General features: G+C 37.1%; 1 protein-coding gene across 1 annotated transcript in view; it reads left to right on the top strand.

The window, feature by feature from the left end:
- Positions 1-3,714, top strand: part of TRDN (triadin) — a 270,244-nt gene extending 266,530 nt beyond the window's left edge. The window contains exon 38 of the mRNA XM_088521987.1: positions 3,434-3,714. Within this exon, the coding sequence (XP_088378113.1) occupies positions 3,434-3,576 (143 nt within the window). The 3' untranslated portion in view covers positions 3,577-3,714. The remainder of the gene's footprint in view (positions 1-3,433) is intronic.
- The last annotated feature ends 9,866 nt before the right edge of the window (positions 3,715-13,580 follow it).

Genomic DNA, 13,580 nt, shown 5'->3' with positions numbered 1-13,580 from the left:
GAAGAAATAAGAAATGCCACAATTCTTGTCCTTCTTTTAAAGAAGAAAATTCATTGGAGTCTTGGGGAGGGGAAGGGACAAAAACAAACTGAAACAAAATTACACTCAGTAGGAATCATGTAGACTCTAGCGTTCATTTCTTCCATCAGCTTTACCGTACCTTTCTGTTTCATTGATAGTTTTTCATCATAGAAAAAGATTTGTGCTGATCTTAGTCAAAACACAAGTTTGCTAAATTAGGCAAACAATCACAGACCTGTAATAGTGGTGGGATCAATACCTCCTTTTCCCATAGGACTAACAGAGACTTAATTTCAGCTCCCCAGCTGCCATCCTCTTTTCGGATGTGTATACAATGAGAGACAACAGACACAAACTACAGCAATGGAAATGCAGTTTTCTAAACTCAGAACCAAAGATTTTTCATACGCTAAATCTAAAACAAGGTTTACAGTTATTCTGTGTTTTATGATATAAAGTCAAAAGAGATATTTTTTCTGAAGAAACCATTCTCATGAGATGTGAATATATTTCTTTTTTTTTCTCCTCAATGAGAAATATTTCACTGTTGTCATTCCATACTCATTTTGATCTGACCAAAAATCATTCAAAAGATATTATTAATGCTATTCTCCTAATATCATTAAATCTATCTACAATAAAATGACATAAATATGCATTGCTCTTGCATTACACAAAATTCTGTTTCTATTTTCTAAAAAAAAAAAGTGCCCTTCAACAAGCAAAAAACAAACAAACAAACAAAAAGGTAGCAAATATTCTCTTCGCTCTCCTCCCAGAAAATAATTAGTCTTAGTTATAGATTTATCACATGTGTTTATGTAGCAACACCATTAGCTTCAACTCGAGAAAGAAACATTCCTAAAATTTTCAGTGTTGACTTTTTTTTTCTACAGTAATACTCAAAAGTTAAATTTAATAATTTATGAATTCTTATAAGCAACATGCTAAACAAAAGCATAAAGCCAGTAATAAGGTCTTGTTGTTTCAAGTAAATTGAGAAAAGTCTTTCAGTATTAAATCACATGTTTTTGATCATTCATCCTTTTCAGTAACATTTGCCCTGAAGACATAAGATAATACCTTAAAAGTGAGAAAATCTCTTCAGTTTAAAAGCCACATACTGCATTGGCAATGAATGTGGGAGTTATAAAGACAGAATGGGATGCATTTGTAGTCTTATCTGCATGCCAAAATTCAAATTGTTCTCTTGACTGTGGTTTGTATTATATCACTCTTGCTGGTTCTGATACAGAAACCATTCCAAAGATGTGGCTATTTGTTTGAGTGGAGTTTTTATCTGCATGTTTTTGCAGCTCAAGGTTGCATGATAGAGCAGCAGCAGAAGGAAAACATAAAAGAGAAATAGAGAAAAAATACATAAAATGAATCATTCTAAAGCCATTTCTTCCAGCACAGATTTATTCTATAAAGATTTACATTATTCCATATGCTTAACAAGTTAGAGTATGTTGGATCACTCAGTTAATAGAAAGTTTGCATATCATCAGCAAGAAGAAAGATAATATATTAGATATTTATAATTGCAATATATAAACTGTGTATAAACGATGCTTATAACAGATCGGTATCTATAAGAACTTTGTGAATGTATGAAGAGAGAGCTAATTTTTGAGTATTTGAATTGCATGTACAATATAAGTTTTTTAAATCATATTTATTACCTTAAATAAACCTTTTAGTGGGGCTAGCAAGTGCATGATACCCTATTTACTTTCTTCATAAAGCAAATAAAACTAGCTATTGACTTACTTTTTTATGTTTATATCCATTAGAAGAATATGCAGAAATAATTTCCATTTAAAAAGAGAAAGGTGAGTTTGTAACTAATGACTTCCTTCCTATAAGCTATTTTACCTTATCCAATTGACATCCTTTAGGAATTTCAATTTTAGAGTTTTGGGGTTTTTTTAAGTACACCTGATGGGGAGATCTCTGTCTTTCAGTTGCTTATCGTTTGTTTGAAAGTATTTTGGTAGGAACGCTTCTTTACAAACTTTTTTTGAGACAATGTATTCCTTTCAGATAGTTTTATTCAGGAAAGATACCTTAAGTTCAGACTATAACAAATCCCAGAAATACACTAGTCTTGCCAAAGGGCTACTGCAAAGTGGCCAGTGGTAGAGTGCAGCTCATCCACTTCAAGGCCCAGGTGTGTGTCTTTTCAGGCTTCACATTGGAAATTCAGTCTTTCACGTCCTGTCTGTGTGGGGTTCACTTTGTCCCTGTTGCTTTTGGAAGAAATCTCATATCCGTCTCACAGTGAACATTGTAGAAATATTAAAAATTTGGGGTAAAAAATATTTGCATTCTCTGTTCCATAGGGAAAGCAGGAAGTCATCTTCAGAAGGTCTGATTTAAAGAACCATTTTCAAGTGTGCTTCTTAAATAACAGAGTCTTAACCTTTTTGTGAGACAGGAAAGAAGACCACAGAGGAAAAAATCACTCGATCGAATATACCGGCATTTCTGACACCCCATTCTGTGTTTGTCCATTTGTTGTGACTTGGCAGTCAATAGATAAACCTTGCATCTGAGTTTGTAACACAGGAGAGCTCTGAAGTCTGTCTCAGATTAGGACTGTACAGCTGAGCTTTTTAATATGGAATGAACAGCAGAGGAAAGAAATAGAAAATGAATCACGTGAAAACTAACTCTCTCAAATGCTAGAATTCCTCCAATCATTTTCCCCAAAACATTACTGAGTTCTAGTTATCTTCTAAAAACCTTGTCAGTCCTATTTCTAGAGAGGAAAACTCGTCTTTCCTACCATATTAGGCTAGTTCTGCCTATACTGAAGTATGTATTCCTGGGAGCCTTTAAAACATACAGTGGGAAGGAGTGTGACTACACAGGCTAGTGCTCACAAATCAAAAAGGAAGAAATTTTCCTCATCTGTGAAAGACTAAGAAAGTGGTGCTGCGACATATGACCCCCTTATTCAGAATAAAGATTGTTTATTTGAAGACTAATAAGATATGTCTTTATCACAGTTAGATGTGAGTCCTCCTGGAGTTCATCAGTGCATATGAAAGTGGCTGTGAAATACAAAAGCAGAAATTATACATGTGGCTTTAGGGGTTTTCCATTCTGCTATATCAGAATACAAATTATTCTAACAGAAATAGAACTATAGCTAAGTAGAATAATGGGTTTCAAAGCGGAATTGTAAATAATTTCTTATTTTGCGCTACAACGCTGTCACTCGGCCTTTCAGTTAAAATCTTTTTGACATCTGGTTTGTTATGATCACACTAAAGATTTGTGCTTTTATAACTCAATTAATGGGAACAAGACTACACAGTTTTTTTTCTGAAAGAACATAGGAGAGACTCACGGTCGCAATCTGGAAGCTGTAAACATTAATGATCTCTTGTCTTTATTTTCCTAGCTCCTGTCCGCTACTTTCAATGTGTCTTCCTAAATGGACCTAATGGATATGGATTGCCATTCCCCACTAATCCACCCTCCAAAAAGGAAGAAAAGACTCACTCAAAGACTTCCAAGAGGAAGACAAGAAAACCTGGGCAGTAGAGAGACTGTGTCCAGCAATTATTCACATTTTGCACTTTATCTTTTCTGCTGAGGTCTGCAGTAGTTACAGTGGTCCCCGCAAGAGTGTTGGTCATATGCACCTGGAAAAATATCCATTTCCGTGGGGCAGAGGCAAAAAAAAAAGAAATAATGAACTTTGTTTGAAAAGGTAGTAATGTAAGAAGTACCCCATTTCTTGTGAAAAGGCTGCAGTGCTAGATATGCATTGGCCTACCTGTACGTATGAGTGTGTATGTGCGTGTCATATGTGTGTTTTCCTGTCTCTTCTGCTCTTCTTCTGCTCTTCTTCTGTTTCACTACCTGCTCAGCATTAAAGTGAGTCTATTTTCCATTTAATCTTATTTAGAGAGGGAAAGGATGAGCATAACTTACATCAGCAAGATTGCAAGACTATCCGCAATCCTAAATCGTTTCTTCTGAACAGTCAATCAAATTGCTGACAGGAAAAAGCCTCACCAAGTCATGGCAATGTGCTCTGTGACTGGTGCTATTCTTATGTCTCATTGACCAGTGCACCCTGAAGCTCTCGCTCACTCTGAGCAGCCCCTGTTCACTCTGTTCACTCCTCAAGCCATGTTAATGATGAATATTTACTTTTAGCTTAAATGATGTGTATGTGTCACCTGTTGGTGAAATGCAAACTCTTCACTTCCTAAAGCCCAAAGTGAGCAGAGAAAGTGAAACATGGCAAAAGTGAGAAAAAACAAGGCTGTGGCAACATGAAGGTCCCAGGAAACAAAGATCTTTTCTAATACTTCTACTTTTCTTTCGTGGATAGCGTTCTTATCAAATCAGATTGACTTGTAGTACAGACCAGGCAAATGGATAATATATCAGCCAGCCAAAATATGTCTGATGGAGAACTATGATATGAGATGCTGCTCTTGAAATTAAATCAGGAAATCCAGATTTCCAGGTGAAAATGACAATTTGATATAACATTAGATCAATGAGCAAGAAAAACAAACAGGAGCATACGTAGTAGTCTGGGTAGATGACTTTACTACAGAATAATGAAGGATTCCTGAGCTATTAGAAGGATTTCCTCCAAGTACACTCTACTGTTGATAAATTAGAGATGAGGATGTGCCAGTCCTCAACCTTCTTGTATTTATTTCTGTAGAAATAACTAATTACTTACCTTAAAAAAAAATTACATTTGATCTATGTGGAGGCACATGACTGTAAATTGGCACCTCAATTTTCTGTATGTCCACTAATGTAAATAATCACGCATTTTTGCAAGCTGCTATTTGTTTATATTTTATTACCATACTTTTGCCTTTAGTATTTTAAATACGCAGTTGTGACCTTAGTTATATAGTTACCAGGTGAACATCATGAAGTTCAACATACAACATGGCTACTCACAGAATCTGATCACACCAGTAATTCCATTTTAATCTTTCAGTTGTAGTAGTTCAGGATAATATCACTCTCTCCTCCTGAATCCTCTCCATCACCTCTCCCTCTCTCAATCAGATATTGACTTACATGACTTTCAGATTAGGGCAATTTGGAAAGCTTCATTGTCAGGTTACTGAGTGAGGTTAGCACGGTCTGATTACTGCTCACTGTCCTGTGTGGACCGAGTTCTTGTCTTAGTGCACTCCACGTTACACAGGTCCTGTGTTGCAAAATTTGTGTTGCACAGCACCAAGCAGCCTAGGCAGTGGTTTCTGGAGAGAAGTGAAAATCCTCTTGCCCTAGAGGTAGCTGTTCCCATGTAGGGGCACACTGCACTTCAGTGTGAATGTCTCCACTGTCACCTGTGAAATCCGTTTTGGTGATAAGTGTAGGACTGTAGAACTGCCAGACAAGAATTTTTCATGATGAAATGATAGTCTTTGATTTCTTTTCAGTAGGTCTTTTTATATTTCCAGTGGCTTTTTTGTTCTTTTGCAATCTGTGATTTTGTGTATATTATTATGGATGCTATTGCCCTAGGTTTTTACTATGAAAGCTCTCTTAAAATGCGATGATAACTTTCTGAAAATCAGTTAACTTAATTCAAAACTTTATCCAATTTAAATAATCAGGACAAGATTTTATTATGCTATAAGCTGTTTTTCTTTTCAGCTTCTTTTGCTAAATAAATGTTGTGCGTTATAGTTATTCCTATTTGAACTGGGAGATGACAATAATATGTTCCAGATCTCATTCCCATAATGTTTCAGTGAGAAATCTGAATGGTTTGGAAACATAAACATTGAATATCAGGGAACAAGTGGTATAGAGTCAGCCATTTATTGTCATTTCCTAATCTTAGCTACTGTCTTGAACAACAGAGGAAACAGAGATCTGTTCTCAAGTGGCAATCATTTTTCTCCATAAATTAAATCTGCCTGGAATCTTGAAAATAAGTTATTTGAATTGCATGGTTTTACTCAAATTAGCCTGAAATATTGCAAAGTCATATGCTGATTGTTATCAATTTTGAAAAATAAAGAATATAAAACATGTACCAAAGGCTATGTTTTTTTTTGAACCCAAAGCGGATAAGGATTTACATATATAAGATATCTATTCTTACTAAAATATATACAAATCTTCTGAATACAAAGAGATATGGCATTTATCACTGTTAGTCTGGAAAACAAAATTTAGACAGATCCTGCGCATCTGCAACTCCTGCGTGTTAACTCAGAATGGCAGCAAATGCCTGTGTGTCCTACACTTAGGGTCTCCACTTAGAACACCGTACAGCACATGCAACCAGTAGCCCAAGGCACAGATTTACCCCAGAACTTTAGAACTACACTGCTAGCCATTTTTGACAGATACCCACTACTTAGCATGGTCTAGTTTAGATCAAAAATTCCCTATAGAAAAAATTTACGCTGTGCTTTAATTCAACGCAAAGTGAGAAGTGTGATAAACACAGTTGCAGGTGGACATGCCTTTATACATCAGGATATAAGCAGGTGCTCAAGAGAGCAGATGAAGGTCTTTTTCTTTCCCTATTCTACTTACTGCTTCCACCCCAGCATCCCATTGTATTACTGCATACAGGGAGAAGTGAATGCAAGGCTTGCTCTATTACAGAGAACACTGTCTGTCCAGCTACTTGGACTTAAGTAAGTCAGCTGCTGTCCGCAGCCACGTGCCATCAGTAGCACTTCTTTCCAAGGAATCAAGATTTTGTAAGCCAAGACAAAGAGGAGAAGGAGAGGTGGCAGTTATTGAGAGAAGGTGAATGGGAAAGTATGAAGTCCTGGTAAATGACAAGAAAGAAATACTGTAACAGGTTATGAGAGACAGGTAGAAAAAGAAAGGCAAGCTGTTTTGGAGAAGATAACTGGGTGAAAAAAATGTTGTAAGGAGAACTTGAGATGTTAGGGATGTTAGGGGGAATATTGCACGGGTGTGAGAGAAGTGGGTAAAGAAAAGATCACACAGATGAAGGCAGAGATTCAGGGTAAGGGTGCCTTGAAGAGTAACCTTTGAAAGAAGAAAAGTAGAAGAAGAATAAAGAAAATAGGAGAAAAAGAAGAAAAAGAAAGAAAAATAAGGAGAATTTTAGTGAGGATTCAAAGAACAGAGTGGGACAGTAGGCAGACTGGAATATTTGGGGAGTGAAAGAAGATTGACTTGAAAAAAAAATCTAAAAATATCTGAAATATAAAGAACAAGACCACTTGAGATGAAAAAAATAATGCTTAATGTTATTTAAGGGAGAACAGGAAACAGGAGGCTTCATTAATCTTATTTAGGGATTTTTAAATATTTGATATCTGGTTCTTTTTTCAATACCCAGAGGTGGGTACCTTTGAATGGTGCTCCAAAGCTACAGTCTGGGAAGAAATCACTAGGAAATACTGAGCATAGGAGGGTTTCTGATGAACAACCACTGTCTGGATACAGTTCTCAGCACTTGAGAACCGCAGACAGACCAAGCCACTCATAGCAGCTTTTGCTCCAGAACCTGGGACCTCACCTGAAAGCAGAGATTTACAGATGTGATTTCAAAGGCTGAAGCAGGTCATGGCCTCTTCATCTGAGACATCACTTTTAAATAGAAGAGGTAGGAGTCCGGTCTCCACTTGACAGATTTCAATTTTTTTTCTGAGCTCTGGAGAGTGAGGTAAAGTAAGGATCACCAAAAAAAGGAGTTTTACTTTATGTAGCTGGCATCTATTAGATAAGGCCCTATGATATATAAGCACAGGAATACCTCCCTCATGAAGTCGCCTAGCCCTGAGCAGAAGATGAATGCTGAGTTGCTCCTGTGGAATATGCACAGAAGAAGAACTTTCTAGAGACGCAGTTTCATGAAAGCAGAGGTGATATTTCTGCTTTCCTTTAATTTTCCACAAGGAAAAAACACAAAGGCAAATAAAGACATGAAGCATACATTATTTATATATTTGAAAATGTCACTAGATATCAGGATCGCACACCATTTGTTTAATGAAGTCCTGCTGAAATTCTTATCTACCCAAATATTATTCAGCTGCAGGAAAAACCTCTGCAATCAGAATGTACCCCTCAGTGCAGGAGAAGCCGCAGCCTTTCAGTTAAACAATGAAATGAAAATGACTCATCGTCTGTGCTCTTTTCCTTGGTTTATGGATGTGTACTCCTTGCTTGTGATACATCCTCTGTATAACAATCTGTTCCACAGCGCTCGTGCCTCTCAGGCAGTGAAAGTTTGAAGTAAAAGTACTTCTCAGGAGTTTTTTTCATTTTCCTTGTCTCTTTTTATGATAGAAATAGAAACACCATTCTATTTTGCTAAGTCCAAAAACCCAACAGTTTAAGTTACTCATTGATTCTTTCTTTTTGAAAGGTATTGCAAAAAGATGCACTTTCCAGATATCACTGTGATTTCATAAAAAAACAAAAAACAAAAAAAAATATGCTCCAGTGACCAGTTTGGCAGCTGTGTTCCATTTAGTTCTGACCTAAGAAAAGCCTAAGCGGTCTCATTTATTGGACATGAAAGATATTTTGACCACAAGCAAACTTCTTCTCAGGTTATTTTTTACCTGAAAGATTTTTTTTTTTTTACTCTCAAGATGTCTTCATTAACCTGCCCATATCCTAAAAATTTAGTTATTTTCTCAGTCTATTGAGAAATTAGAATAAAGAAATAATATTACTTCCAGTGTAAACCAGCAAATCACTGAATAAGATTACTAGTGGAGGTAATAAGCAGCTTTTTCCCATTAAGTGGGATGTTTGCTACTGTAAAGACACTTTAGTCAGCTTCTTCCTTATTCTGCTGTAGGAAACAGCAAAATGATGGTCTTGTAATTTTTAGACTCTACAGACAAATGCCAAAATAAAGTTGTTGACATTAATGCTCCAAAATACTTTCCAAATGGATGACAAAGATAGAAATGTATATTTATTGTAGTCTACCTAGCATACCTCTTTTCTTTCAGAAAACGAACAATGCTGAGGAGTCTTGAGTACCATGCTGTTAAATTACAGCTTAGCTGTAACATGTAAATGAAGAAAAGCCAACATGAAGACAACTTGATGAGAACCTTCTGTATGTCTCTGTAAATATCCTATCTTCCTGTCAAAGTGAAATGGCCACACTTTCTTAAAACAACTGATTGTCTTTGTTCTCTCCTTGACCTTTATGTAAGTGAGCTTAAGTCTGATCTGAGAAAATCTGAATAAATTGTAACTGCTTGGCAAGTGTGGCAGACAATACTGTGTTTCACTATAACATATATGTGTGTGTGTGTGTGTGCATGCTTGAATACATATGTATCCATATTTGCATGCCTACCACTGACATATTCTTTCACAGGAAAAAATAGTAAAGCAGAACAAAGAAGTCGTAACATAAGTGATCAATCAGAATAACACTAATTATTCTTTTAAAACCCAAAGAAAATGTATCAGAAAAAAATTAAGAAAGTAGACTTAAAAAAATAAAGTAATAAAATACTTGGGTTTCTGAGCAGATTTTAAAAGTCTACCTAATTGTTTAAAACAAACAGAGCCACTTCCTTTTTATTTATTTGCCAAGACTGTTTTCCATGAACGCCTTGCCAATGTAATTATCATCTCTGGGCTCAAGTCCAGTGGCTATCGAAGTCAATTGACTTCTATAGACTTTAAGGAGGTCTGGATCCTACCATTAATGTGCTTTTCTTAACAGGTTGATCATTTAGCTAATCATTTTGGAAGCTTCCTCAAAAAGAAGGAGATAAGAAGCATTTTTTCACAACTTTGTTTTCAAAGTGAAAGCAGAAAAGGCATTGGAAAAATAGTTACAATGACAATGAGGTTCCTAAAAGCTAAATGTCACTGAAAATTAAACATCTGGGTGCTTCAGCTCTCAAAACATAAAGCCAACAGCATGCATCATGCCTCTAATTTGCCTGAAACGTAATGATTTTAGAAAAAAATAGTCTAGCCATTTTCAGAAGCCTTATAACAGCGATGTGGATGCCCTATTATTTTTCTGGGTTAGCAGAGGTAATAATGCTAAGTCTATGTAATCCAAAGTCAAAACAAATGTCAAATAAATCCTGGTATGGGAAACCTACTTACATTCGTCATAGGGATATTTTGTAGATACATCTGTTTGTGGGCAGCTTTATCTTGGATGGTAGCAATTGGCACACTGCAATAAAAAGGCTTTCCGCAATTTAATTGACATTGTAAATTCTCTGAAAAAAAAAAATCCAGAAATAAATAGAGCCGTTAAGAAGGGCTGCATATGACCCATTTGATAGATTGAGACCTTCATATGGGGAAGCCTGCTATAAGGACTTCCATGATGTGAATCCATTATCGTCCTTTCATTCCCAAAGATTTACCATTTGCAACTTTTGTTTAGGTGCATGTATAGTTTTACAGTTTTAAAACTTTTCTTTAATGACAATATGCTGTAAAGAGTGAATCATTGGCCAAGAAGTTATGACATATTTCTGATATGGAGCTGAGATTTTTAGGCTTATACTACTAGAAATGTCAGTAAAGGAAAGCTGAAATTCATATTAAATCAACCACTTTCATTATTTTGTTTGTATATAAATGTTTTAATCAAAACTTTGAACGGAAAGAAAAATGTTTAAGAAATAAATTGGGAGGCTGCTTGATACTTAGTATGACTCAGTAATACTATGGAAGACCTTACCATTTCTGTACATTTTAAAGATTGCTTTTAAATAATAGGAATGGACATTCAAACCCCAAATTATGCAGCACAGATAATAACTTCTGAGATGTCAGCAATGATTGCTTTCAAACCAATGATGGCATCTTACCTATTGATGATTCAACCACTTGAAAAATCACATTTAGTGGAGCTCTGCCATTTCAGCAATCTGAGGATGTAGCTTTCACGGCCATTTGTAAAACAACATGCGAAGACTGATGGGAAGAAATGTCTATGTGCATGTGAACTGTAGCGAGGCACCTACAGGACTATAGGTGTGCACATGCAGACAGCTGGGCTCTTGTCCCCAGAGCATACTTGCAAACTCAGGGAATTTAAAGACAAAAAAAGTGACCTTCCATGGGTCTTCATATTTCTTTCAGTGTCATTTTTGCATAAGTTCAACAACACATACTGGAATTAAGTACAGCTATTAAAAAATCCATCTTGGACAAACTAAACAGAGATTTGTAGATTGAGTCCTCTCTCCCTCTTGTATTGCTTACATTTCTAAGAGGTCTCACTCTGAAGAGCTCCCAGTCTCACCTTCTTACAAACACCACTAACATGATTTGAGTAATGATTTAAATCAGTATTCCATGACTGATGTTGCTGAAACTATGCCAATTCATTTTTGCATGTGAACCTCAGAACCTCAGAATTGGATTTTGCCTATTGTGAAGACCTGCAGAAGGCAAAGAGGTGAACAAAACCTTTCACAAAAGTTCTTCAACAGAGAGAAAAAAAAAACAGAGAAAAAAAAACACATGGAAAGTCTTTACAGCTATAAAACTTTTAATTTTAGAAAGCATTGAGATGTTTGCCTGAGATAACAACTGAGTTATGTACAACAACTAGTTGTGTACATCCAGGGTTTGGACAATAAAATCTACTGAATTAAAATAAAAATAGATTTAAAAAAAAGCCTTCCAAAGCTTACCAATTAGCGAATGCTTTATGAAGCAAATTTTATACTTGTGAGAAGGAGGCCTGGGGGCTAACTAATGGACTGGAAAATCACACATGAGAGGGAAAGAGACTGAGAGCGCAAGCAGGAGTGCAACTGAGCGGATGGGAGCCTTCCTCACTGAGGAAGCCTTACTTGCACTTCTGCAACCATCCCTCTCCAGGCGAGAGGCCAGGCTCACAAGGACTCCAGAGAAGCAATGGGAGGCAGGAGGACAGTGAAAGCAGACAAGAGAAAAGTCAAGGCATGAGAAACATAAGACCCTGGGCTACCCAAGGATAACAGAACACAAGAAACTATAGCTGCTGCAAACAAATTTTATACTCTTAAGCACTTTCTGACCATCATTGGGTCATCCCCATCCCCAAAGGACCATCCATTTTACATTTAACTCTGAAGAGCTATCTCGGTATGTGCCTTGATTTTGTTTGGCCTTTTGAATAAGGAATTCATTTGCCTTCCTTGCTTTTAAAATATATATGTAATTTTTTTATTATAACTTTGATATATTTCAATCCCTGATCAAATCAATTGGCCTAGCCAACATAAATATGCTGCCATGCAACTGAAACTGCTGACCCTCCAAAATATTAGTATCTGTTCTTCCTTCCCTCTCTGTGTTTGGCAAGCACTCAAATATACTGAGTTGTCACTACCATCCTCTGCTGATGGACAAACATCACCATAGACCCCTTTGCCCACTGGTTGCCATTACTTTTTCTGGGGAAATATTAATCTCTGCTGTGTGACCACAGTGCTCTTCAGAAAAGCAATGGCCTTGTGCTGGGTAACTATGAAGCAGAGAAGGCTTGTTTCTGTGTCGTGCTGGAAACCTGGACTATTGCTAGGGATAGGACCATTTTCATCTTACAGAGAGGTTATTCAGCACCCATATGTGAAGGCCTTAAAGTATTTAAAAAAGACAAGACTCATCATTTGTGGGAAGACTCAGACTTCATTTGCTACTTTACTTTCTTAGAGCCAGACACAGATACCCATCATAACACCAGAGTCTTCCAGACAGAGTTCTGCTGGTCTCTTGTGGACTGGGGACTCTATAAATCATTAATAGTAACTATCATTTGCTATATAGTTGCATAGGGTTTGGCACATATTCTTAATATAAATGCTGACCATGATAAGAATCTCTTAATAATTATATCCTATGAAAATTATAATTCATCTAAAAGTATGGTCTAGTCTTTAACAATCTTGTTCTGTGTTGCAGTTTGAGAAGAGACCTTGAAGAGAGAGGTTATGTAAATACTTGTCAGGATAGACAGCACAAGAGCTGATCCTGCCTTGAGACAACGATTATCACCTCTTTAGGTCCGCTATACCCCTATGTTCTATGTCTCCATATTAGTATATATTTTAACATTTTTTTTTAGCAATAAAGGCAAGAAGGAGGACCCAGGCAACTACAGGCCAGTCAGCCTCACCTCCGTCCCCGGAAAAGTAATGGAACGGCTCATACTGGCCGTTGTCTCCAGGCACATGGAGGACAAGAAGGTGCTCAAGAGTAGTCAGCATGGATTCACCAAGGGGAAATCTTGCCTGACTAACCTGATAGCCTTCTATGATGAAATGACCGGCTGGATAGACGAGGGGAGAGCGGTGGATGTCGTCTATCTCGACTTCACCAAGGCTTTTGGCACCGTCCCTCACAACATCCTCCTGGGCAAGCTCCGGAAGTGTGGGATAGATGAGTGCACAGTGAGATGGATTAGGAACTGGCTGGATGGCAGGGCCCAGAGAGTGGTGATCAGCGGTGCAGAGTCTAGTTGGAGGCCTGTGGCTAGTGGGGTCCCCCAGGGGTCAGTCCTTGGTCCAGTCCTGTTCAATTTATTCATCAATGACCTGGATGAAGGCACAGAGTGCTCCCTCAGCAAG

Source organism: Tinamus guttatus, unplaced genomic scaffold (assembly GCF_059628265.1).
Source record: "Tinamus guttatus ecotype Peru unplaced genomic scaffold, ASM5962826v1 Tinamus_guttatus_pri_ptg000141l, whole genome shotgun sequence".
NCBI lineage: Eukaryota > Metazoa > Chordata > Aves > Tinamiformes > Tinamidae > Tinamus > Tinamus guttatus.
Note: the sequence above shows the minus strand (reverse complement) of the source record. Positions and strands in the feature narration are given on the sequence as shown.